Raw genomic sequence first — 27,174 nt, 5'->3', positions numbered from 1 at the left:
GCATGCAATACATATGCAGGTACACGTGTATGTACCACTAATCCATCATCGCCTGGAAAATATTTCTCATCCCTGTTTCGGTTGTAGTTAAGGCAGAGCAGAGGGTTATTCTCTCTGTTGGGCTTACTCAAAATTTCCCTATTGTTTCGACTATCTTTAAATTAAATATTTCTATACAAATTGTATATTCCAGTGCAAGTAAATACACCATATCTCCCCTTTGCATGGGTGTTTGTGTGAGGGTGCGCGCGTGAGTGAGCGAGTGGGAAGTACATTGACTGTAACTAAACAAAGATATTGTACTTTACAACAGTGTTTAAAGTGCGCCGTTCGCAACCTCTCTCTTTCCTGCCCTTTCTTACAACAACTCTGGGTGACGTAGTGGTGGTGCTGCTGCTGCTCTACTTTCACACTCTGTGCCGCGGAGTACGTACGCTCCAAAAGCAGCGCTGAGAGAGAGAGCGCCACAGCAGTCGGAGCGAATTAGAGAGAGAGTAGCGTCATTAGAAGAGAGAGCGACTGCTTCATGGGTTAGACGCGACTGCTTCGATTGTTCGCTCGACCGTTTGTGGCCACTTTTGTTTGGGTTTTGCTTTGGCAGTTGCTGTTGCTGCCGCTTCAGCTGTTGAAGGTGTCTGTCTGCTCGCAGTGCTGTTGGCCCCACTCCACTCCGCTCCGCCTCTAAATTAATTCCCGTTCTTCCGCAAAAATAAAACAAAAAGAAAGAGAAAATGAGCTGGCAATTGCACAAGCTCCAAAACTAAGCAGTAGAAACATCAGCCACGACAACGAGACAGCAAAAACCGCAGCAGCAGCTGTAGCATAAGCAGTAGAAGCAACAGCAGCAGCCCCAGAGAGGAACAGAAGCATTGAAGACAACAATTTGCCACGACGATGCCGCCGCACAAGTGGACGGACGAGACGCGGGACGCCTCCTGCTACTACGGGGACGGTGATGATGCTGCCAACAGGCGGCACCACTCCTCCTCCTCCCTCGACGACGACGACGACGATGATGATGCGGATGACGAGCAGGAGGCGTTCTGCGCTGGCGACAGGCCGCTCATTAGGGGCGGCAGCAGTGGCGTTGGCGGGACGGCCGCAGCGGGAGGTAAGTCGATAAGGCCTGGTACTAGATAAAATGCTCTAACCAATCTCCCCCCACCACGATTGACCGTATAGTTGAGGGAAGTGACGGCTGCGGCCTGAAGACACGCCACATTTTCGGCCTGATGGGATTCCTGGGCTTCGCCGTGGTCTATGCCATGCGGGTAAACCTGTCGGTGGCCATTGTGGCCATGGTCAACCAAACGGCCATTCCGCACAGCAACGGGTCCGTGGTGGACGATGACACCTGCCCCATGCCGGAGCCGGGGCGCAACGACAGCGGCCACCGGATGCCCGAGGGCGAGTTCGTCTGGGACGAGGCCACCCAAGGCCTGGTGCTGGGGAGCTTCTTCTACGGCTACGTGCTCACCCAGATTCCGGGCGGCCGCATGGCCGAACTAATTGGCGGAAAACTGATCTACGGCTACGGAGTGCTGGTCACGGCCATCTTCACGCTCCTCACGCCTCTGGCTGCGCGCTGGGACCTTCCGCTGCTCATCCTGGTGCGTATACTCGAAGGCATGGGCGAGGGCGTCACATATCCGGCCATGCACGCGATGCTGGCCCACTGGATACCGCCGTTGGAGCGCAACAAGTTCGCAGCAATCGTTTATGCTGGCTCCAACATCGGCACTGTGATCTCCATGCCCCTGGCTGGATGGCTCTGCTCGCTGGACTTCCTCGGCGGCTGGCCCTCGGCGTTCTACATCTTTGGACTGCTGGGCATCCTGTGGTTCGGCTGCTGGATGTACCTGGTGTACGACAGGCCCAGCATGCATCCGCGCATCTCCCTCAAGGAGCGGGAGTACATCGAGAGGAGTCTTCGCACTCAGTCCCTGATCAGCCAGGATGACGAGGAGGAAGAGGAGGAGGGCGAAGAGAATGGAGAAGGCGTTCGGCTGCGACATGGGGAGGATGACAACATACCCTGGCGCTCGCTGTTCACTTCGGTGCCGCTGTGGGCCATCCTGCTGACGCAGTGCGGCCAGGGCTGGGCCTTTTACACGCAACTGACGGAATTGCCCACCTATATGAGCAACATCCTGCACTTTGACATCCAGTCGAATGCCCTGCTCAACGCCGTGCCCTACCTCACGGCCTGGTTTGTGGGTATCGCCTGCTCTGCCCTGGCCGACTGGATGCTGGCCAGGCGCTACATTTCGCTGCTCAACTCCTACAAGCTGTGGAACACGGTGGCCTCCGTGGTGCCGTCATTGGGCCTGATCGGCATCATTTACGTGGGCTGCGACTGGGTATGGGTCACCTTCATGCTGGCGGGCGTTGGCTCCTTCGGCGGCGCCGTCTACGCCGGCAACCAGATGAACCACATTGCTTTGAGTCCACGCTATGCGGGTACCATGTACGGCATCACGAATTCGGCGGCCAACATCTGCGGCTTCTTGGCTCCCTACGTAATCGGGTTGATCATCAACCACCGCGAGACCCTCACCCAGTGGCACATTGTCTTCTGGCTGGCAGCGGGTCTGAATATCGGCGGCAACTTTATCTACCTAATCTTTGCCAGTGCCGAGGAGCAAAGCTGGTCGCGAGCTGATCGTCGTAGCAATTCGGGCACGGGCTCGAGGGCACCCCTGCGCACCTAGCGAGAATTTCGGCGCCAGGGAGAGCGCCATGTACCTAAAGAAAGCATCGCTATACAGTTAGAGAATAAGCATGTGTGATAATTGCAATCCTAGGCAGAAGATATTGATATATATATATATACATATATGTGTGTGTAGTTATAGGACAGTATTCACGTAGCTTCCAGAAGAAACCGAAAACTCTAGTGCTACCAGGAGGAGGGAGCATCGGGAGCAACCTCCTTCATCTCCTTCTTGATGTTAACTGTTTTAGTAGATACGTATATACATTTATTGTATTCGGTGTATCGTTTTATATGGACTTTGTTTTGCTAGGCGTCTTTTTTTGTATACATATGTAACGAGTATCATATACATACATATATACTAATGATATCTACGATATATACAATCCGGACGGACAATGATAAGTTGGGTTCTCAGCCTCGGGTTTAGCCTGGGACACATACTAAATGTACGAGTATACATTTTATGGCTTTAGAATGAAATTGTACACATCCTATACACAACATACATACCAAGTATAGAACTAGTTCGAAATAAGAATAGACGTTGTATACACAGTACATGCATACATAAATCATCATTATGATAGATATGCCTAGTACCTAAGTCTGTGACGAATAGATAAATGGATGTTGCTGTCAGAATAAACTGCACAAACATATCGAAAAGAATGTGGAATTCTGGAAAAATACTGCGGCTTTTACGCATCAGAATAACGTTTCGTGGGAATATGCATATGTAATCACCAAGGGCGTACCCGGGATATCTCGAAAAGGGGGCCTCGCAGCTGGCTTGCCGCCAATTCGATACAAAAAAACCATACTAGAGCATTATGTATTGCTGGTATATATTGCTGGTCTCGCTCTCTTCAATCCTGTGTGCACTCAGCATGCAGAATCATATGCAGAAAAAATTTAAATGGTATTGCTTGTATTAATGAAGAATATTTGTATTACTATTTAGACATGATTCAGTCGTAGTTCAGAGCCAAATAGTAATTTCAATCGAAACGCTTCTTGCTCCCTAAGTGGATTCTATGAATTTCATTAAATAATGCACCAGCAGTATATATGTATGTACCTATTTACCTATTGTATATGTTAAACGTTCTGATTTCTTTCGCTATTGAAACGGTGTTTTAAATTTCGGACTTAATTTTAAGTCACTTCCGACCAAAGACATTCAAAGTGAAAATATAGGCTTTTCGGACATTTTTGAATGCCTTCAGTTTTAAGTTTTAATCCTTATCAATAGCCAATGATCATGCTGTGATGCTGTGAGAGAAATAATTGAGCAAATCGTCGTACAGTGAGATTGAGGCATCGTTGTACATTCGTATGAGGTCCATCAATAATAATTTCCATGATCGACTCCTGTTTTTTGTTTTTTAATTCGGTCCAAACAAGACTATTGTCGTTTGGTGTAAGAAACTACAAAAGCTGTGTTTAATATCTACACAGGTTTAGAAGCATGGATATAATATATGAATTTGAGTCTGAAACAAGACAGTAACCGACGGTATGGCTGTTTTAATGCCACAAAAGTTTTCGCCACGAACCATTTCAAATCAACTGGTCGTCGGTTTGTTCAAAAACTGGTCATAGTTGATAGCAACCCTTGGGATAACCAAGTGACCGAACAAAAGACCTACAATTCTATGGGCTTTCCAAGCGAATATTACTGATCAGCGCTCGACAAGAAACAAGTAATATCAAGTGTTAACATAGTGTTAGTGTCAAGTGTTAACATATAAGAATGATTATTATTACAATACCTTGTGGCACTTGAGCCAGTTACTGATATTTTGTACCAACTAGAAGGATTATATGGAAGCTTTTAATGAAGCTCTTCTTATTTCCCAAGTCCTGTTGAGCACCCGAAATGTTGAGATATCCTCCTATAGAGTGCAGCGCATTCAAATTTTTTAGGCTGTGTTCCAATATTTTGTGGTCCAACACCATCTACAGGAGTCTATAGCCACCAGTTTCAATTTCTTGAGATGTTGACAGTTGACATTCCCCTGTTAAAGTACGATTGTTGTCCTTATTTTGGCATGGATTGGTTTTTTTTTTCCGGAAAACGATATTTAGTGTATATTCGATGGACTTTACCGGTGAGTATATGGTATTGATAAGTTATTTATATAAGAAAAATCGCTATAATTAGAGGATCTCATTTGTAGAAGTGTTATAAAGATGATGCAACTTCAATTGGGATCGGGTCATTATCAAAGTGATCATTCGAGAATCAACACAATCCCTTGGGGTATATTTGGCGATTTCGGTAATGTTTTTTGTTTTGTTTTCTTTATTCACGAATATAATATAATCCGTTTTCGTCGGACGCTCTTCGGGTGGGTGGGGGTGTGGGTGTGGGGTTTGATATGTGTGGGAGTGCGGCTTGTGGGCTCTGTGTGGCATGATTCTCATATGTAGCACCCCAGACACAATATTGCCATCTATAATGCATATGCGCAGGGTATACAGGGATCATCGTTACTACTCGTACATTACATTACATAATAACTGCTATAACAAAAACATAAAATACAAATACAAATACAAATACAACAAGAGCACAGATCGAGATAAAATAAAAGAACCGAATAGAGATACGAATCAGATGATGTCCCTCCTCCGTGGTGTTCCGTTGTCTACAGTAAAGTATTATTTGTATATGGTATCTACTCGTACTATATAAAGTATGCGATATAAATATATAAAAAAAAACACATAATCTTTCTCTTCTGCATATCTGTATCTACCACACGCTGCACTTCTCCTCGGGATTCATGTTGCACCCCAAGGGGCAGTTGTAGGCGCGTGCAAAGTCGCGCGAATTCGAGAGCGGCCCCAGGACACGTACAAAGCCCGGCGAATGGACCGAGGAGCGGATCTTGGTCAGTGCATCCTCCGGCCGCATCGAACCGCACCAGATCTGGGCGTAGTTGAGAAAGAATAGCTGATCGTGGGTCATATTGAGGCCGGGCAGCTGCAGCTCCCGGCCATGCAGTGTTTCCCACTTCTTGTAGGCCTGCAAAGCAAAGGAATGGAGGATCACATCAGATCAGAAAAAATTCTAAACAGAGAGAGAGAGAGAGCGAGAGGAGACCTACCCTGAAGGCCTGCTTGAGGCCACCGTTATCGGCAATGTTCTCGCCCTGCGTCATTCGCCCGTCCATGAACATGTCCACCTCGTTGATTTTGTACCGCGAGTACTGATCGATGACGCACTGGGTGCGTTCGCGGAATGCCTCGATGGTGGCATTGTTCCACCACTGCATCATGTTACCCTCCTTGTCGAACTGCCGCCCTTTGTCGTCGAATCCGTGGGTGATCTCGTGCCCAATCACCACACCAATGCCACCATAGTTGAGTGACTTGGGAAAGTGCTGGCTGTAGAACAAAGGCTGCAAAATTCCCGCAGGAAATACTGAAGAGAGGAAACGTTTTTAGTTGCGGATCAGAAGGCAGATCAGAGAGTGGCACCCACCTATATCGTTTTTGTTGGGATTGTAGAAGGCATTCACTACTGCCGGTTCTGTGGTCCACTTCTCCTTGTCCACCGGCTGGCGCAGAAGATGCAGCACCTTCTCCGACTCCCACTGCAAGATGCTCAGCACGTTGTCAATGAAATTGTCCGGCACAACAGTCAGCTGGTGGGGGAGAAGGAGGAGGAAAGCATCTGTAATATGGCTCCCTTCTGGACCCCCGTCAACACTCACATTTACATACTCCTGCTCCAGTTCGGTGGCATTGGTGAGGACCTCGGGATAGCCAATCCTCTCGTTCATAGAGTCGGCCTTTTCCTTGGCCACCGCCCGCGTCTCGTCGTCCATCCAGTCATTCTCGGCCAGCAGTTCGTTGAATGCCGCTCGGATGGTGTGTATCATCTCGAGGGCCACCTCCTTGCTCTCCTGGTTAAAGTTGTCGCGTATAAAGAGGGCGCCGACGGCTACGCCCAGCTTCTTGTTGGTCCACTCGACGCACTGGGACCAGCGCGTCCGCTCCGACTGAATGCCCATGAGTATCTTGCGGAACTCCACCCGCTCCCGCTGATACTCGTCGATCATGTGGGTCATCAGCGACATGACCAGGCGCCACAGCATATAATTGTGGATGACACGGCGGTCGGTGCGCCGCAGTATCTTGCCCATATCGGTGAGATACCGCAGTCCGTAGGTGACCAGAGGCTCGTCCGCCTGCAGCTTTATGCCCGGCCCCAAAGCTGTCTGCAAGTACTCCTCCCACTTGACCTCCGGCACCAGTTGCTGCAGCTCTGGCAGTGTCATCTTTCGGTAGACGGCGCTCGTGTCATGCCGGTCCGCCTCGGCCAGCGAGACGTTCACCAGCTGCGTCTCGAACAGCACCACCTTTTCCAGTTCGGCAGCGGCCGTGGCCGGATTGGCGCCCAGTAGCACCGAGACCTGCGTCATGTACCGATGATAGGCCTTCCGGTCATTGGCACTGCTCTCCTTCAGGTAGTAGTCCCGCGAGGGCAGGGCATACTGCAGCTGATCCATCTGCAGGATGTTCACCGAACTGTTCTTGTCATCCGCCCCCACATAAAGCTCGATCAGCACCGGTTCGCTGTAGTTCAGCCGCAGATGGCCCATCAGTTTCTCCACCGAGAGATCGTCCGGTGGCTGCCAGTTGGGCTCGATCACCGGCCATCCACCGAGGGCTTTTAGCACCTGCTTGAGGCGCCCCGAGCCGATCTTTCTTATCTGAGCTGTGTGGAAGCAATACTATTTGTATATATCTGGCGGTAATTATCTATGGGGTACACTCACGTATGTCCATGCAGCTCTTGAAGAAGGTCTTAGCCTTGATGGTGGCCTGGTTATCGCGCTCGTCGATTGGCTCCTCGAGCACACCCCGAAGGATCACCTGCTGCTGGTCGGAGAGTACCTGTTGGTGGGTAAAAGATACATTCCCGAACCCAGTTTTTGTCTCTAAAGCACTGTCTAATACTTACCTCAAATGTGCTGATGGAGCTGCGATCTTCGGGTATGGGATGTACCTTGTTCCAGGTGCCGCATGCATACTGGAAAAAGTCCTCGCAGGGATCGGCCGTCATGTCCATGGCCGAGAGCAGTGAAGCCGCTATAGATGGCAAATCAACGAGTCAGACACCACCTCTATCTTGGGAAACAGTTCAGCTGGTTCGGCATTTAATTATGGTGTTCACGTTCCCCCACCCCCAGCCCCACATTCTGACCATAATTCACCTTGATATCATTCACCTGTCGCCTGTGCTGATAGCAAACGGTGTTTGCAGAAAACTTGGCCAACAAATCATTCGCCAAAAAGTTTTACGATAAGCGATAACCCTCACACACCGAACCGAAACGAACCCCGACTCCTACTCCTTTTCCTTTCTATACCCATGGCCCAAATTGCATTGCGGCGTCTGTGGTCGAAACTTTCCCGCGTAGACGGAAAAGTTTCTCGGTCTGACAATAGTTTCAATTGAAACTGAGACTAGGATTTGCTTTTGGTTGCAGAGGGGGTTAAGGGGGGATTGGACCAAGACCAGGACCAGGACCAGACCTTGAATGGTTTGGCGCTGGCCAATCCACAAGCAGAGGGGTTCTTGCACTTAAAAGTCGGATGAACGGCATGTGGGAATAATCCTTGGATATCTAGCCATAAATTTCATTTAGAATAGTTTCATTCTCGATGGTTTCTAATAACTTTCTAGGAATACTAAAGGCGGGAATCCAAATTTAGTTTTGAAGTGTTGGGGATGCGCTATCTATGGAGCAGCGGTGGGCACGCTTGTCTGAAGTTTTGGGAGCAGTCCAACAATACCAAAAACAACATAAACTAACCCCTATTGGGGAGAGTCTACGCAAGAATCTCGAGAGGAGCATCGACAGCATGCAGATATTTTGTTTTTGCATTCTCGGGCATACTCCTTTGCACTTTTCGCTTGTGCAACATTTCTGGCGCCGGCTCTCGAGGAATAAATTTCGGAGAAATGGCATTAAGAACTGAAATTGCGATAGAAGAGCAAAGCCTTTTCCTTTTCATTGAAAAGATTTTCTTTTTCGAACTATTTTTTGGGAATTCTCGGGAAAACGTTTCGAATATGATATTTGTAGTTCTTAGAACATGGTGTTCCATCTGGTGGATTTCCCACAGTCTCTCCCCATCCCCGGCACTATCCACTGTCCTCTGTCCTTTGTCTGCCCCAAAAAGTAGGCTAACAACGATGACGAAACGACCCAGAAACCGCAACGCTAATTGGACACCGGTATCGTTCTGTTACGTTCTGTTGTGCTCTGCTCGCTGCACCCTTTGGTAATTGTTTTAGAATTTATATAGGCGATGCATATGGCAGTAGCCTACACACTCCACTGAAATTCGATTCTGAAAATCGAACGAGTCGGAGTTGTTTGAATATAAATTGAGCTCTTTCGGCCGCCTGTCGCTCGCCAGATGTCCAGCTCCTCATCGACAAAGGGTTCGGTTATAATCCATGATTGGGGAAAGGCCTAAGCTATCTTAATGGCAAATAAATAATTGATGGGAAAATAAATTGCAAACATTTCGTGATTGTGCAAATCCCTGGCACCCTTTTCACTGTCTTTCCAATCAGCCCATGACCCTCCGTGTCCCGTGTTTCGCTTGCACTTCGACTGCCATTCTTCTACCACTTCCCCCCAGCGACCTCGGACAATAATCCAGGTGTCCATTAAAGAGGTTACTCGAAGCATGTCCACTTATACCGAGTAGCATACCTGTTCTCACGCATTCCTGAGTCATGCAAATGTTGTCCTGCCCCTCGTGGGCATTGCCCAGGCCCCATCTGGCGTTGCCTGCAATTAGAGAGCGAAAAGATTTCTTATTTGATAGCGTTCCAAAAGATATAGCAAAAACCGAGTCCGAATCGGAATCGTATGCGGAATGGGTAGTGGGGAGTGGGTGAAATTGATTTGAAAACCACTCAAGTAAATTGAATTTAAATTTTTCATTATGAAGAAAACGAAAGAAAAAGAGTACAATCTTTGCTACAGTACCAGCTCCTCCTTCCATCTGTTCCTCCTCCGCCAAGTCGTGTCCTTTATTAAATTAAAATAAAGAAATGTTGCTCTATCAACCACAATCCACCGAACCCCAGCCCCAGTCACCACTGACATCGATTCCTTAGCCTGGACACATGTTGCATGCTGATGTCCTTGTCGAGGCTGTCAATAAAAAGTGACATCTAGGCGAACAGAGTGGAGGCGAGTAGGGCGGTGGTGGCTGGCTTTGGATGGCAGCATTAATTATTAATTAAAGCGATTCCCCCGACCGAATGGAGAGCTAATAACATTTACCATGGCGTTAATAGATTTAAGTGGCATGTGGCACGTTTGAAACCGAGACCCGAGACCAAAAACCAGCATGCGAGGTGAATGTCCCAGCGCAGAAGACCACTGCAACCGAAGTGGAACCTGAGACGCTTCAACCAGAGGCCAAAGAATAAGGAGTAATGAGCCCTCTAGTACTCATAGAACCCTCTTCTTTTCGACTACTTTGGAAATACATAAATTACAAATATATAAAAAGGAATTATTGCCTTAAATTATAGCTGTTCAAGCTTTGGCATTGCTTTCCTTCCATCCTTCCATGGAAGAAAGCATATCATATACTGGATACTGGATATATGTATGTACATGGAAAGTTCCCCCAACGAAATGGTTGGGCATTCGAAACTAATTTTTGAACAATTTCCTACAATTAAGATCATAATCGATTCAATACAAATCAAGTCTATTTTGATAGATTTCCGGTCTGGAATCTATTATAAGATCTTATAAGATTGGAATATCTCCATCTAAATATAATATTTATGTAATCAATCGAGCGAGTGTCCTTTCTCTCCCTCCGTTTTCATATTCTATAAACATTAAACCAATTTGTTTTTTCCAAAACGTTTCCTCTTTCCTTCCACCCATTAAATTCGGAGTCCACTTTAAAATTTCCCAAGAAATTACGGCTTGAATCAATGGAGCAGACAGGAGTGGGGAGGGAAGAGGAGGGGATGGAGGGAGTACCATAGTCATAGTCAAGGCCAGGGGTCTGCCAGAAGATGGGGGATGGTGCTATGCCGATGCTGATGATGATGTTGCTCGATATTTATAGAGAGAAAGAGAGATGAGAGATATTTTTACGTGGGCTATAACGGTAAACGGCGGAGACGCATCATATGCGGAGTACTGTTAGAAATAGGCTTTGATGGTGCACCCCCATCCTCCCTCTCTTCCGCTCCTATCACCCTCCACGACCTGTGGCATCCGGTAACGGTAGCGCGCTATCGATGAATGATTTTTTGGCGCAAAACATTAAAAAACACGTTTTTATAACGATGACACGCGCACACATGAAACATACCGTTCGAGTGAATGTGTGTAAGTGTGTGTGTGTGTGTGTGTGTGTGCACATTCAATTAAGCTAACGGTAAAAACGAAGGAGAGACACAAAGAAGAAGCAGAAGCAGCAACGGGACGCGATCGATTGAAACGACCGTTCCAAAATTCATAGACATCCTCTGGCCAGGGCCAAGGGCCAGGCCGATTGATTGCTTTTCTCTCTCTATGTGTGTGTGTGTGTTCGCTTTTTATCTCATTTTGCAAAATGAAAATGAGTGTTGTAGGAACGCCGCAAACACACATCCCTGCCCACATACCGGGCCATACCGCTGACAGAGCAAAGCAGAGCAGAGCAGAGCCTCCTGAATATTTCAGTTGCTTTGAATCCGTACTTTGTGTTACACGTATTTTGTGAATGCCTTATGTGAATGAATGCAGAAGGGAACACGCTGCTTGACTGCCGCCTGCCAGGCCTCTCACTCCACGCACAGACCACAACAGGCCACAGGACTACAGAAGGAAGGGCCTGAGAAGACCAGCGCCCGCACAGTGGTCCACGGGGGTGGAAAATCGTGCGAAAGCAGTGGAAAAACAGAACTTCCCAGAGGTCGCTGCTCGATCCCACTGTTATCGAGAGTTGCGAAAGTGCGAAAGAGCGAGAGGGCAAATAACGGACTACAAAATGGCACCAAGGCAAGCAGTGCCGCCCCGTGCCCTTTTCTCTTGCTGGTGCGCTGCTTGCTCCTTTTCCCGTTTGTTGTTTGACATATTCTGTAATTGAATTCCAAACAGAGCGAATAGGATGGGAAGACAACGATGGAGAGAGAGAGAGTGAGAAGAGAGCGGGCAGCAGCAGCATTTAGTGACAAGAGAGGGCCGGCTGCCAGGACGGAGATAACAAAAATCTTGTTATACACATACCCTTTCGGAGGATAATATTATTATGGATTCGAGTTTTGCAAACTTATACAGACGCTTACTCTCTTAGCCCTCTCTCATCGAAACGATGCACTTGAAAGGGTATCAAAAGCCTCGACCTTGAAGCTGGTATTCCTTTCTTTCAGCCTGTTGCTTGTCCATCGCTCCTCCCCCGCTCAAGGAAATTGAAATTTCTACTCGATTTATGGATGGATGAGCAATAGGATGGAGTGATGGTGGAGGGAGGGGCAGGGACTGGCGCCAAATTCACTTACCACAACAGTAAATGGACCTTGACGGAGGCGGGGGACAGATGAGAGATGGAAGTTGGAAGACAGGATACAGGATGCCTGTTGATTGGCTGCTGACCCAGTTCCCAGTTAGCACTGCATGGAACGGGATCGGCGACGGGAGTAGAACGGGAATGGGAACGGGAATGGGAACGGGAATGGGAAATGAAAATGGAAATGAGCTTCACGCACGCTCAGACACTCACCTGCCACAGGCTCGCCGGCGTCCAGGGAGCGGGGATAAAGCTGGCAGCGCTGATGGACGCCGGCAAAATAGATGGCCAGCGCACCGATGGCCGCTCCCAGAACGGTGAAGGCGATGGCCAGGATCAAGAGGCGGCGCCGCTGCTGTAACTCCTTCAGCAGCCAGTCGCTGCTTCGGCTCGAGGCGGTTGCTGGGGGGATGCTTGCCCCAGAGATGGGATTCCGATGCAGGGCGCTGCCAATGCCCACGCCGCCGCTTCCATCCGGACTGAGGAAAACTACAGTTGGCAGCTTGTTCAGCTGCTGCTGCTGCTGTTGCTGCTGATTTTGCAACTGCAACTGTGGCTGCAGCTGCTGCTGCTGGCCGAGCAGCGGCGAAACCACTGTGGCATTTAGCTCGTCCATAGCATTCGCCTGCAGGTAGCCATTGTTCAGGGGCTTCTCCGGACTGGCCAGGGATGCGGCGGATGCTGGGGGCACAGATACGGCGGATACGGATGCTGGCACCGATACGGGTACTGGAGCGGGTGCGGTTGCGGGAACATTAGCGGGCGCTGCGCCGCCGCTCGGCGTGGCCAACATATCGCTCGGCGGCGACACTGCCAACTACTGCCCGGCGATGGCGTCGCTCCCAGCTCCTTATCTGCTGGGTGCTGATTCACCGACGGGACGGGACCAGACCGAACGAGCCCTCTTGATTTATGGCTTGCGGGCGCCTTGGGTTTCTCACGCCTCACGGATGGTAATCTCCGATGATGTTGATGGAAAGGTGTCGGCCGCTGATATGGACTTGGTTGCTCCACGCACGTTCACAACAGCACCGACGCTGGCTGTGACTGCGACATCAGCGTCGACGGCACTAAGTGAGGGAGAGGAGAAAGGTTGTGAGATAAAGAGAGAGATGGCAAATGACGAGATATGATGGGTATTAATTCTGTGATGGACACATGTCTGTTCGCTAGTGCGGTACAGTGCAGATTAGCCCTACATTGATGCACTGCTTGGATATTCCTGGACAGACAATCTTACATGCTACAATACATGCACCGTCTACTTCCCCCATAGCTGCCCAGAATCTCTTTTTGGCATTCCATTTTGATTCAGTTACGTTATGGCTAGGCTGGCTCTACTGTACCATTGTAAAACGTAAGCCGATAGCCGCTGCTACTGCCGGCAAAGTCCAGACCAGACCAGACCGGCCCCAACCAGATCGCCAATCACTAATCCAATCGGACGGACAGTCGATCATCAGTCACGTGTCGAGTTTCCACTGTATGACAGACAGCCTGTGTGTTGCGCAATAACATTAGTAAAAACTGCATCAAGGGGGTGAACAAGAGAGGCAGAACTCTTCTACTGCTTTCAGATGCGATTCTCTCTGACTTCACTGCACTGCTTGGATTCCACACTTACTCAACTGCACTGCCTTGGCTGCACTCTTGCTTAACTGGAGGCTTCACCGTTATTCAACTGCTTTGTCACTGTAGTTCCTGTGCTTGCTCTACTGCACTGCATGCCCAGCGCGATACTCTTACTCAACTAAGCAGCCTGCGCTTCACTGTTACTCAAACACATTTCCTGTGCTCCACCTTTAGGCCACTGCTTTTTCTGCACTCCTATTTGAATAAACCTTTGCGCTCCTTCTGTCTCCTACACTGCACTGCGTGCGCCAGCCACCTCCTTTGCCCAAACAACTGCGTTGCGCTGGCGTTGGTTGCCTCTGCTCCCCTGTGCTGCTGCCTTGCTGTTGTTGCTGCTTTTGTGAGTGTGACGATCAGGGCCAACGTGTTTCGACCGTTGCCGCGCAAACGCAGCCGGCGGCGCGACAGAACATGAGAGAGAGGGGGCCTGGGGGCTACACAGCCAAACAGTTTGCTGGATTTTGTATAAATTTAATCGAAGATTAATGCGCGGCGAAATTTGCAAAACTCGAAACTAGTTAACCGAGCCTGAGACTGAGGCTGAGGCTGTGACTTGAGGCCTGAGCCGGAGACAGCGCAGCAGCAGAGCAGCTGACGCCGCAGGTGGGCTTCTGGCCCAGAGGAGGAAGCCCCCACAATCCGATTCTCGAATCTCGAATCGAATCTCGTGATGGTCATGAATATTTTGGGCGCCACGTGAAATGCGAAATGCTGCCGCAGCCGCAGCCGCTGCCGCTGCCACCGATCGCCACTGCTGCGTCAATGAAAACGAAACGGCAGAAAGCTAAAATAGAGGAGAGTGTGCGGTGGAGAAGAACAGCACGAAACTCGAAACCCAACTAAAAAAACTAAATGAAATGCGACATTGTATAACAACAAATTCGATTGCCTTTGTTCTAAACTAACTTTAAATTGTTAATGTTTTTTTTAGCTATTCGCTGTGTTTTGTTCATGTTTTTTGTTTTGTATTGTTTTAGATTTGTTGTGTTTTTTCATTACTTTTGTCTTCGTTGTGGCTTTACGGTTACGTTTACCGTTGCTTGATATTGTTGTTACGTTATGCTGCTGCTGCGTGCTACCGTTACCGTTGCCGGGGACGGACGTCCGTTCCGTCGATGTTTCTTTATGGCCTCTTCTCTGTTGCTCTCTGCTCTCTACTCCCTTCCGTTCCGTTCCGTTCCTTTCGACTTGGTTCCGTTGCGTTTTGTTTTGGAACTTATATTCAACGCTCTCTGTGGCTCTGTGGTTCTCTGGCTCCGTGCGGCGGCTCTGTGGCCAATGTGCGTGTCCGTGTGCGGTGCGTGTCTGTCTCTTGTTCGCGCCAAACCGCGCGGGGCAAAAACTCGAGGCGAACTGAACGTTCTGAGCGCGTGTCCTTAGCTTTTAAGCACTGGCGCCAGCGCCAGCGTCAACGGCAGCGCGTCGGTCGTCAGCAACAACAACGACACTACACTGGGTGAATGGAACTGAACACTGACACCCAAAAAGGTGTAGATTAAATTGCTGTTAAGTTGGTTTACTCCATAGCACGGGCTGGGGCTCGTGTGGGGCGACAGGCAGGAGCTGGCACTGGCCCCTCTGTTGGATAATGCCCAAATGGTTACGCTTAGCCGAAATTCAAGATAACTATTATTCGAAGAGAATTTTAAATTAATATCCAGAACGAGGCCCTGTGTCCATTTCTTCTTTGTCTTTTTCTCCCCATGTCTTTAAGATTTAATCATTATAAATTATACAATCGGGAGACTAAGTTCTAACGGTTCAGAGAATAAAGAAAAAAAAGTTTGTTGAAGGTGAAAAAAACGATTCCTTAAATTACGGTTTATTTACAGTGCTGGTAAATGCTCATGGAATTTGATGGAAATTTTAATAATTGATACTAAGTAATTAATGGTGGAGACTGCTACATACATAATATGTGCATACATATGTACATATATCGATTTAAGGGTGAGTAAGAGCTTTCTTTATTATCTCTGCTGAGACTCCCTATCCCATTCGTAGAAAGGGTATCAATCAGTCTAGCCCCTTTGTCTGGCATTCTGCCAAGCAATTGAACTTCTGCTGCTGCTGCTGCTATTGCGTTGCGGCTCTGCTGCTGTCAAAGAAAGTGCAGGCGACGACACCGCAACACCTACACACCCTCCCACACACACTCCCATAGAGATAGGAGGCAGAGCGAGTCTCTTCGCTGCTGGCTGACTGACTAACTGACTGGCGGCTGGACAGGTGCGCTGCTTGCGCCAAACCGCAGGTTTTGGGACCGCGTCGCGCTCACTTGGCGCGTTCCATACACAAAGCGCGTTAATGGCAGCCAGCATGACGCTGTAGCCACAGTTCCAGCTCCAGATTCAGCTCCCAGACCTGTGTCTGTGGCATTGGCATGGTCATTATCAGTATCAGTGCGTGATCATCATGTCATAGTCAATATGTTCTCGGTACCACAAATACCAAAAAATTAATTACCTCTCTTCATGTGTTGGCCGATAAGTTGGGGCCCCCTTCCGTTCAGGTTGGCTGTCGGTGGTCGGTGGTCGGCCAAAGATTAGGCTTTCCCCAGCCCCTCTTCCTTTGTTATTGCTTGTGACACTTGTTCGTTCGGGAGCCACTCAATGGCGCAGGGGTAATCGTTGAAATTACGTTGCCGTTGATTTCATTTCGCTGATTGATTGCCCACCCACTCGAACAGCGCTTCTTTTCTGCCCCCCAAACACCAACTACCAACTCCAAGTGATCCTTTTCTGGCCACTCTCTCAAGCACCCTACCCGACTAATACCCCACTGAACCACACCCTCAAATCAACATCATTTGATGGCTTTTCAAGTCCTCCCCCTTTTCGATGGATTCTCCCATTCAAAATTCGCGCCTAAAGCTTTGCCGTAATGGCGCCCAACAGGTGGCGTGCTTCGGAGCCCGTGCTCCCTGTACTCTTCGAGGCCAATAAAGAAGATTAACATCGTCTAAGCACCATTGCGTGCTGCAGTCCAACAAATCAAGCCACGAAGCACGCACCTGGACAACGACTTTATTACGTTTACGGCTACGGTTACCTTCAGGCTCCAGTTTTGGCGCAAAACTTTTGGTCGACACGTGCGTGGCTCCTGTTCTTTGCTGCTGTTGCTGCTTCTGCTGCTCCGGTTGACTTTGGCCGATACCGGCTCCATATGGCAACTAGAAACGCGCTAAAGGAGCCAACGGAAACTGTGGCGGGACATGAACGAAACAAAAGCCGAACCGAAACCAAAGTGGAAACGTAGAAAAGGAAAGGAGACGATGAAGAGACGCGTATAAACGTGGTGCTCGGTGCGAGGGCAATTGATTTCCTCTCGGTGGCCTACTCTTCTCGGATTATCGGTAAAATGCGCGTTTAGTGCTCATTGGACTGCGCGACTAAGCATTCCTGTTGGAACACAAAGCGAAAAGCGATGTTGCGGCAGCCAGGCGTTAAGCCATCCAGGCAGAGGACATTTTCTGATAAAAGCTCGCCACTTGTTGGCGTGCAGTGCAATAAGCGGGAAAGATACTAAAAATGAATATGTAAAAAGCGCTCATCAAAAATTTCGATTCAAACATAAACGTTTTATAGTGCTTTTTCAGTAAACGGTCGCACTTTTACACAGTGCTGCAGAAGTGTTGGGAAACACACCGATAGATGCCATTCATTATTATATTTTTATTTTATCGAAAAGTAACTGTTCTTAAGTTTTAAATGAGACATGAGCTATGAATTTATGTTTATATATTTTAGTAAATATTTATTTTGGGAAGACAGTATATCGGTACTTTTCTGATTATCTGGCAGCCTTGTCGCAAGTGAACGATACCAGACCGCGCAGTGTTCACTCTGTGCAGTGCTGCCACTCTCACGCACTTGCCAATTCCCTTTTGCGTGTTTACTTTACGCAGCCTCCCTTTTAATCCCTCTTTCATCTGCTGGTCTGCCCTGTGTCTCTCGATTCGTGTGTTTCTTAGCGTGCGCGTGCAAGTCTCGTTTTGAATGTTTTGATTTGTTTCGTTTTTGTTTTACCAAATTTTTGGTTTTACTTCTGACAAGTTTTCCCGCTATCCGGAAGAATGCTACAACCATTCCCAATTCTGTTCCTGCCACTTCTGCTATCGGCACTAGTACTGGTACTGCCACTGGAGCGCGCAGTATTGGCCGATGCCGATACCCAGGCGGCGGCTGCCTGCAGCAGCCTGCAACGGGCCGACATTGAGCGGCGCTTGTCCACCAAGACACCCTATAGGGTTATAGCTAATTACGATGAGACGCCGCCGCAGTACGCGGGTGGGTATTATTGAGCCGAGCCGCTCCAACAGCTGATTTTACGTATTTCATCTGTTCTCTTCTCTCCACCGGTTCGGTTTCGCCAAGCAAGGCTGCCACCCTACTCGAATCTGGTCGGTCATTCGCCATGGCAGCCGGAATCCCAGCAAAAAGGTCATATTGCGCGCTCAGCAGCGTCTCGTGGAGTTGCAGCAGCGCCTGCTCAGCCAGCCACATCCTAATCTCTGCCCAGCCGAAATGAAGCAACTCCGTGAATGGAGCTGGGGGCATCTGAACGCCGCCGAGGATGAGAAGCTGCTGGTGGCTGAGGGCGAGGATGAGCTGATAGAGCTGGCCGAACGCATGCAGTTGCGCTTTCCCTCGCTCTTGCCGGACATGTACGACCCCGCCTGGTATTACATGAAGTACACGGACACCCAGAGGACGCTGAAGAGCGCCCAGAGTTTTGCAACGGGTCTGTTTGGCCGTCATCGCATACACGCGGTGCGTTATCCCCGACCTGTGTATCGGGATCCTGTGCTTAGGGTGAGTGCAGTACATTTTTAAAATTACATTCAAACATAAATCGAGCGCGCGCTCTAAGCGATATTTTTCTTGAGTCGGTCTGGCAACGTTGCCAGAGTGGGCAACGCTGCAGTGTAAGAAAAGAAACGCAAAGGAGAAAAGTGTCACATGAAGTGCGGCTGTATGCGTGTATTTTTCTGTTTGTGTCTGTGGCTGTGTTAGTTACCCTAATGTACCCGTTAATGCGTATTTCGTTAAATTTTTTGATAGCAGAGTATTTGGATTTGGTTTGATTTGAGTATTTTCGTGTGCGCATTTGTGACTGGAAAAGCAATTGAGTGAATCAGTTGGTGGTCAACACGCGGTAGTGGAACCAAAAGATTTTGATGGAACCACACATCGGGTTTCGGGTGAATTGTAAAACGTAAAAACGTGAGGCGACGAAACGAATCTTGGAGGTCCGTCGTCGTCAGAAGGCAGCGGGCAGTCCACTGCATGCGTGCGTGTGTGAGTGTACCATTATATGTGTCCGCGTGTGTGTTTGCGTGTTTGGGCGAGCGAGAGTGCAAAAAGTGTTTGGTTATGTGCAGCATAGTCGCTGAGAAAAACGGATTCTGCCGTTGAAACTGCAATCGGAGACGTAATCGCCCTCGTCACGGGGATGTCCCGTGCCTAGACCAAGGCCTCCCCAGCACAGTCCGACAGCCCCCTGCACACCACCACACCACACAACAACAGCACCACAGCAGCTCTCGACACCACGCCACACCACACCACACACAGTGTGTGTGATTCGGATCGGATCTTGTGTGCGTGTGAATTCGAAATTGAAGCATGCTCGAGTCGCGTTACAGCGCCATGCCCAGTGCAGCCTCCAACGCAGATGCCGTCGCCACCGCCGTGGGCGTCGATGAAAGCAGCAACAACAGCGGCGGTGGCGGCAGCGGCAGCGGTGAACCGCTGCTGTACGCCAATAACCGCACGAACAGCAACAATAGCAACAATAGCAACACCAGCAACAACAGCAGCAGCAATGGAAGCGCTATCGACATTGGCAGCCTAATGATTGGCCAGGATGGCCCGTCCAATCCCAGTCACAAGACAATCACCTCGGCCTCGAACAGGCCGCCGAATGAGCGCGAATGGGAACGGGAGTGGGAGCGGGAATGGGAACGCGAATGGGAACGGGATCGTGGCGATCGCGAGGGTGACCGCAGCCAGTTCGCCGGTGGACCGTCGCTGCTCGTCCAGCTCTTCCACTTTGATGTGGTGCCCAGCGGCTTCCATTTCGGGCATAGCGAGCACGACGACTCGGGCATCTCGTTCTCGTTCTCCGCCAAGCGGCATCTGGAGATTATCGAGGGACTGAAGTACGAGCGTCAGGCATGGCGCATCCGGGAGCGCATGAAGACGGCCAGCGTGGCGCTGGTGCTCTGCCTGAACATTGGTGTGGATCCGCCGGATGTGGTGAAGATACAACCCTGCTCCCGCCTCGAATGCTGGATTGATCCCAGCTCTGTGTCGCCGCCGAAGGCCATGGAGCTGATCGGTAGCAATCTACAGATGCAGTACGAACGCTGGCAGCCCCGTGCCCGCTACAAGAAGTGCCACGATCCCACCGTCGATGATGTGAAGAAGCTCTGCACCTCGCTGCGTCGCAACGCCAAGGGAGAGCGCATCCTCTTCCACTACAATGGGCATGGGGTGCCCAAGCCGACGGCCAATGGAGAGATTTGGGTGTTCAACAAGACCTTCACGCAGTACATACCCCTGAGCATCTTTGAGCTGATCACATGGATGTCGGCGCCGTCGATCTATGTGTACGATTGCTCCAATGCGGGGATCATCATCAACTCCTTCCAGCCGTATGCTGAGCAGCATGAGCACGAGCTGGAGAAGGCCCTGGCCATTGCCCAGCAGCGGGGCCTGGCCCATCTGCAGCCCGGCTCTATACCGGGCTCTGGATCCGGCGGCTCCTCTGTACAGCTGCCGACGCAGCTGGTCAGCTACAAGAACTGCATACATTTGGCCGCGTGTGCGGCCAACGAGATACTGCCGATGAATGCCCAGCTGCCGGCAGATCTCTTCACCAGTTGCCTGACCACGCCCATTAACATTGCCCTCAAGTGGTATGCGATGCAGGAGAAGCTGGGGATGGTGCCGCACATCCAAAGCGAATTGATTGACAAGATACCAGGTAAGACCTAGCCCCGCTAGCCCCCACTCTGAGCCTGACTGACGCACATCCTGTGTGCTTCCTGTGCTTCCAGGCAAAGTCAACGACAGACGGACCATGATGGGAGAACTCAACTGGATTTTTACGGCCATCACGGATACGATAGCCTGGAATACGCTCCCACGGGAGCTGTTCCAGCGTCTGTTCCGCCAGGATCTGCTGGTGGCCAGCCTCTTTCGGAATTTTCTGCTTGCTGAGCGCATCCTAAGGAGCCACGATTGCACGCCCGTATCGCTGCCGGCACTGCCGCCCTGCTACCGCCATCCAATGTGGAAGGCCTGGGATCTGGTGGTGGACCTGGCACTGCAGCAGCTCCCAGAGATACTGGACCATAGCGCCCCGTACCGGCAGCTGCCGTTCTTCGAGCATCAATTGACGGCCTTTCAGGTGTGGCTGGACAGCGAATCGGAGTCGCGCTCACCGCCCGAACAGCTGCCGATTGTGCTGCAGGTGCTGCTGTCGCAGGTGCATCGCTTGCGGGCGTTGGAGCTGCTGGCCCGCTTCCTGGACCTCGGACCCTGGGCCGTCAATCTGGCCCTGGGCGTGGGCATCTTTCCGTATGTCCTCAAGCTGCTGCAGAGCTCAACGCGCGAGCTGCGGCCAGTGCTGGTGTTTATTTGGGCCAAGATATTGGCCGTGGATCCCAGCTGCCAGGTGGATCTGGTCAAGGAGTACAAGTACTTTCTGTCCGTGCTGCAGGACAGCACCGTCTCCAAGGAGCACCGCAGCCTCTCCGCCTTCGTGCTGGCCTCCATCGTGCACAACTTCCTGCTCGGACAGACGAGCGCCCTGCAGGGACCCCTGCTCTCCATATGCCTGGAGCAGCTTAACGATCACAGCTGGCTCCTGCGCCAGTGGCTGGCCATCTGCTTGGGCATGCTATGGCAGAACTTTGAGAAGGCCCGCTGGTCGGGGGCCCGTGATCTGGCCCACGAGAAGCTCTATGTGCTGCTCCGCGACTCGATCCCCGAAGTGCGTGCGGCCGCCGTCTTCGCCTTGGGCACCTTCATCAGCTCCGTGACGGACCGCAGCGAGCAGCAGGCGAACAACATTGACCGCATCATAGCCATCACTCTGCTGGAGACTGTCGGGGAGGATATGTCGCCGCTGGTGCGCCTGGAACTGGCCGCCGCCCTCCAGTGGATGGTGCTGCTCTTCGAGTCGCAGTTTGTGGCCGTATATCTGGCGGAGAATATGCGCAGCAGCCATGCCGCCTCCACCCTCGTGATGCTCCATGGCGGCAGTGCCCTGCCGACGGGTGCCCACGCGCTCGCCTCGTCCACCCACAGCCTGGAGCGGCATATGACGATGCGTCGTGGCGTTAGCTCCAGTTCCATATCCAATATGGGCACGGGCTCTGGCTGCGGTTCGGCCAGTCTAGGTCTCACAGCTGCAGGAGCAGCGGCAGGAGGAGGAGCGCCCAGTCGAGCCGGCAAAAGCAGCGGCGAACGCTCGGGCTCCGTGGGAGGAGTGGCAGCGGGCGCAGGCGTGGCCGGAGGCACCAACAGCATACCGTTCCAATCGATCTTCACCAAACTGTGGCTGGGCATCTGCCAACTTGCCCAGGATCCGTTCCCCCAAGTGGCTGCCACCGCCCTAAAGATTGTCCATCACGTGCGCGAAACCGCCCGCTTTCCGATCATGGCCGCCAAGGAGGCCACGATGGCCACGGCCTCCGAGAAGTGCAACAGCTTGAGCGTCAGTCTGCCACCCAGCCCCAACACGCGAGTCACCTATCTCGGGGGCGCCGTGGGGAGCGGCCAATCGCCGCCCGTGGGCTGCACCACCGGCGTAAATGCGGGCGCCAGTGGCGGCGCCACCACAGTGGGTGCCAGCCATTGGGCCCAGAAGCTGCGGCTGTCAGGGAGTGCCACAGGAGGCGGAGCCGCCGGTGCAGCGGGGGATCCACAAATGATATTGCAGCGCAAGCTGCGGACGAGCTCGATCAACGATGAGACTGACAGCGGACCGGCCTATGTCCGCGGCGGCGCCGGAGGAGTAGCGGCCGGCGGCCTGGGACCCGCACTTGGAGGAGAGGCGGCTGGCGGTGGCAGCCACTCGGCTCGCAGCAGCGGCAGCGAGAGCAATCACTACCACGAGCCGGGCAAGGGCCACGGCAGCCATGGACAGGCGCTGCAGCCCATAGTCCAGACAGAGTTCATACCGTGGGCCATTTCCTACTTTACGCGGCCGGGCAAGCATCGCTACAGCTCGGCGGAGGGTAAAGCGGAGGGAGAGCAGCGCTATCCCGTGGATCGCAATTCGCAGGAGCTACGCACTCGACGGTATCGCTACCAGCGCAACGAACTGATCCGCCGACAGGCGCGACGCCCACAGAGCCACCAAAGCGAACCAAGGGGCCAAGGGCAGGCACGACGGACGCAGCAGGGCCAGATCACCGATCAATTTGGCTACGATGTGTGCAGCTGGAGCCGGAAAACCCAATTCACGCCATCAATTGTGAAGCTGCTGCCGTACGAGTCCCAGATAGCCGTGGCATATCGCGAGAAGGTCCTGGTCTACGACTTTGTGTGGAATTCGGTGCGCACCTACGCCGCCGAGGCGTTGGCAGCACACGGCACCGGAACGGGGGCCAGTGCGGGCGGCAGTGGCTCTGGCTCCACCTCTGGCTCGTCCTCTTCCCTGAACGGCAGCACGCCCCGCAAGCACTCGTCGGGTCTGTCCGGACTGATGGCCGTGCCCACGTTCGCGCGGGTCAGCAGCATCGAGTTCCTGAATGCCCAGGATCAGGCCCTAACACTGGTGGCCCACGATGATGGCATCGTAAGGGTGTGGCAGCCACCGTCACAGGGCGAGGACGCCGCTGGATCGATGCAGCAGCAGGCCAAGTCTAGTCTGATCACCGCCTGGACAGCCCTTGCGCCGGTGAACAGCGCCAGCCAGCAGTTGGGCACAGCAACAGGAACCAGCACGGGCACAGGAACTGGCACACGACAGCGCACCAGCATCGCGGGAAGCGGAGGAACCATCAAGAGCAGCGCGGATCAGGCAGGCGGCGGCGGATTGCCCAGCAGCTCGGGCAGCTCGAGCATCATCACGGCCTGGCAGCAGTACAGCCAACGGCTGGTGGTAGGCGGCGGCGGTTGCCGATTCCTGCGCATCTGGGACGTGGAGCGGGAGCTCCGACTGAGCGACATTCAGCTGCGACGCAACGAGACGACCGTCCGCGTGCTCAGCCCCTATTTGCCCAACCAGAGCTGTGAATTGATACTCGCGGGCTGCGAGGACGGCAGTGTGCAACTGATCGACATGCGCTGTGCCACACGCTATGCCCCCGTCTGTGTATACAAGCCGCGCCGCCACGATGCACCCATACTGCACGCGTACATGCGACCAAACGAGCCGCTCCTAGTGGCAGGCTGTGAGAACGGAACGGTCAGTGTGGTGGATGTGCGGAATGGCGGGGCGCGGTTCCCCATCGGCACTGGGGACCGGGTGCTGTACCAGTGGGATGCTGGAGCGGATATCACAGCCATTTCCAGCCACCAGATCGAGGGCACTGTGGCATGCGGCAATGCCACCAAGATCTGCATCTACTCACTGAAGGGGGATCTGCAAAAGGTGCTGCGGACCAACGAGGGATTCATTGGGCCCAAGACTGGGCACCCCACCTGTCTATCCTTCCACTCGTACAAGGCGCAGCTGGCAGTGGGATTTGTGGACAACATGGTCGCGATCTACAGTCCCATGCCAGGTATACAAGACTCCTCCATCTCACCCAAAAGCCTACTTCCCCAAGTTCCCCAGCGAGGCCTTATCATTTCACTTTATCAATCTATCATTTATCGTATATAAATATATATGTACCATATCCATTCCCGCTTAGTCTCCGTAGATCGGAGCGCTGTCTATCTATATCTTTTCTTAAAAATAACAAAATTCCAGCCAGAGGGGGTGGGATATATGTAGGTTTTTATATCCCCTTAAAATAATCTTTTTGTGGAGATCCTTACTGAAACAATACTGTCGTTTGATTGCTAATTCCTATTACCTCTATTCAAACCTCTTTTAGTTCTATAAACTCTGCGACAGATGGAGAACTGACGTCGATAAGAATCCCGAAACTTTTATTAATGCACGCCGGTTCACCGAAGAGCCGGAGATGCAGTCAGCAGTGGAGCATGTGCGGGGCAGCACCCAGCTGCCGGACTTGGGCCCCGAGGATGTGGAGCTTATGTATATGGTGTGCGCCTTCGAGACATCCTGGCAGCGTCGACGGCAGCGCGAATCGGTCTGGTGCAGCTTCTTCGATGTGGATGCCTTGAGGGCCTTGGAGTTTGCCAAGGATCTGGAGTACTATTGGAACGATGGCTATGGCTATGAGCTGACCCATCGCATTGCCTGTCCGGCGATAGCAGATATGTTTTCGGCCATCGAGTGAGTGCGAGTGCGAGTCCATTCCTTTGAGTCATTCTAGATAAACATTTTTTTGCGTGTACCCCACAGCCCAGTCTCCCAGGCCATGCCCCGGGCCAATGTCACGTTCTACTTCACCCATTCGGGTACACTGCTGAAGCTGCTGGCCCATCTCGGCCTGGCCAAGGACAAGGAGGCACTCACACACAAGCATTTTGGCAGCGAGCGTCTCTGGCGCACCAGCGAAATCGATGCCTTTGCGACCAACTTGGCTTTTCTGCGCTACGAGTGAGTCATTCCTTGCACCCCCTTTTATTTGCAGCCTCTAATTGTGTTCTTTTTGTATGACAGATGCGAGCAGGAGCCGCCTCGTGTCCTGGTGCTGCACCAGGAGCGTGCAGTCCGCCTGCCAGGTTGCCCACAAGACGAGGACCTGTGCCCGCTGGCCACGATACGCCGCCTATATGCGGACAGTGTGGAGCGCTGCGACTTTGAGGCCCTCTGCCAAGTCGACGACACCAAATGAGATGTCTGTCTGCTGCTGCTGCTGCTGCTGCTGCTGCTGCTGCTGCTGCTCCGATGCTCTGCTGCTCCGCTGCTCTTCTGCCACAGTGCAGAACTCTGTGAAGGGATTCATCGGAGTGTTTAGAATACAATACGGAAATTGAATAGATTGCAGATGGAATAGATGCGAATTGGAAGTGAAACCCCAATTGTAGGGTTAGTTTGTAAGAGAGACAGATCACAGAGTGGAGTTGGTCGCAGATCTGTGTGTTTTCGATGCCTTATAGTCAGTGGATGGATGATATAATTGAATCCAATCCGTAATGAACGAAGAGTAGAACCGAGCGAGAGTGATAGACAGAGAGAGAGCGCGCGAGACAGAGAGAGAGATAGAGAGAGAGAGAGGGGGATAACCACAGCAGGAGTTAGAGCAGGATGGAGAGTGAGAGCAAGGGATTCAGAATAACTACACTATCCAACATGCGGTACCATCTATCTATCACTATATCTATATCTATCTATAACTACTGTCTGTTCTCCGACTGTCCCCTCCCCCCTAACCCCCTCCCTCATCGGCGGCTCTACAAATCCTTCGTTTCTTTTTTTCAATAATTTAGTTTTTTTTTTGTTGTTATTCACACTTAACCCCTACCCCTATCCCCTTTTTGTACATATATAAATAACGATGTCTTAGATTTAATTAAATCTAGAAACCACAAAACACACAAACGAAAACATAGATACATACATACATAGTTATAGTACATAACTTTATTTAAGCAGAAAGTCAGACCTTACCTTGGCCCCGCAAAAAACTCAAAACAAAAAACAAAAACTGTTGTACGCTAAACCTGTGTTATATGTAAGGAACAAATAGGCAAACGGGGCATTTCGGGGTTCCCAAAACGAGAGGATACATTGTTATTATCGATTCTGAGGCAATCGGGAGGGTGGAGAAAATGTGTCACCCTTAGAGAAGTACACAAAGAGTCGAAAAGAGAGTGACCCGACTGAGTGGCCAGGAGCTTCCGGAGACGGAGCCCAGAGTGCCAGGCCCGGAGCTTGCTTGAGAGTGGAGCAAGAAAATATATATACACCTACTATATATAGTCCCAAGAACACCACTCTGTACATAGCACTTAAATCACTTTAATCACTTTTGTCGTAATTATGTTTGTCCTAAAACCCACACAAAACAGTACAACTAAAATACAACTAACAGAAATTCTAGTTTAAAGCTTAACACGCTTGGACGTTTACTTTTTTGTTGTTTTTCAAATAAAAACAAAAAAACATAGTAAAACAAAACCCGCAACACGAGAAGATCAAAAATCAATGGTGCAATGTCGGACTAA

General features: G+C 51.1%; 3 protein-coding genes across 6 annotated transcripts; 2 read left to right on the top strand and 1 right to left on the bottom strand.

Annotated features, from left to right (window-relative positions):
- Positions 1-18: 18 nt before the first annotated feature.
- MFS10 (major facilitator superfamily transporter 10) lies at positions 19-3,385 on the top strand. Its single transcript, XM_001354803.4, has 2 exons — positions 19-1,111; positions 1,183-3,385. Exons 1-2 carry the CDS (start codon positions 895-897, stop codon positions 2,709-2,711), a joined length of 1,746 nt encoding a protein of 581 aa, XP_001354839.2. The 5' UTR covers positions 19-894; the 3' UTR covers positions 2,712-3,385.
- Positions 3,386-5,000: 1,615 nt separating this feature from the next.
- Positions 5,001-17,226, bottom strand: Nep1 (Neprilysin 1). Of its 3 annotated transcripts, none has more exons than XM_033385068.1 (9): positions 16,961-17,226; positions 12,491-13,347; positions 9,463-9,540; positions 7,695-7,822; positions 7,510-7,627; positions 6,442-7,448; positions 6,210-6,372; positions 5,833-6,149; positions 5,001-5,750 (listed from the first exon to the last, which is right to left on the bottom strand). In XM_033385068.1, exons 2-9 carry the CDS (start codon positions 13,068-13,070, stop codon positions 5,478-5,480), a joined length of 2,664 nt encoding a protein of 887 aa, XP_033240959.1. In that variant the 5' UTR covers positions 13,071-13,347; positions 16,961-17,226; the 3' UTR covers positions 5,001-5,477. The 3 variants fall into 3 exon arrangements, with proteins under 3 accessions (XP_033240959.1, XP_033240957.1, XP_033240958.1); XM_033385066.1 differs by lacking the exon at positions 16,961-17,226 and adding an exon at positions 14,909-15,292; XM_033385067.1 differs by lacking the exon at positions 16,961-17,226 and adding an exon at positions 13,902-14,389.
- A 575-nt stretch (positions 17,227-17,801) lies between these two features.
- LOC4814522 (regulatory-associated protein of mTOR-like) lies at positions 17,802-27,062 on the top strand. 2 transcript variants are annotated; one of them, XM_015186227.2, is made up of 5 exons: positions 17,802-18,198; positions 18,290-18,723; positions 24,972-25,336; positions 25,406-25,603; positions 25,667-27,062. In XM_015186227.2, exons 1-5 carry the CDS (start codon positions 17,985-17,987, stop codon positions 25,839-25,841), a joined length of 1,386 nt encoding a protein of 461 aa, XP_015041713.2. In that variant the 5' UTR covers positions 17,802-17,984; the 3' UTR covers positions 25,842-27,062. The 2 variants fall into 2 exon arrangements, with proteins under 2 accessions (XP_015041713.2, XP_015041714.2); XM_015186228.2 differs by lacking the exons at positions 17,802-18,198; positions 18,290-18,723; positions 25,406-25,603; positions 25,667-27,062 and adding exons at positions 18,804-20,899; positions 20,973-24,653 and having other exon boundaries at positions 24,972-25,114.
- Positions 27,063-27,174: the final 112 nt, after the last annotated feature.

Source organism: Drosophila pseudoobscura, chromosome X (genome assembly GCF_009870125.1).
Source record: "Drosophila pseudoobscura strain MV-25-SWS-2005 chromosome X, UCI_Dpse_MV25, whole genome shotgun sequence".
NCBI classification, from domain to species: Eukaryota; Metazoa; Arthropoda; class Insecta; order Diptera; family Drosophilidae; genus Drosophila; species Drosophila pseudoobscura.
This window is presented reverse-complemented; position numbering and strand designations above follow the sequence as displayed.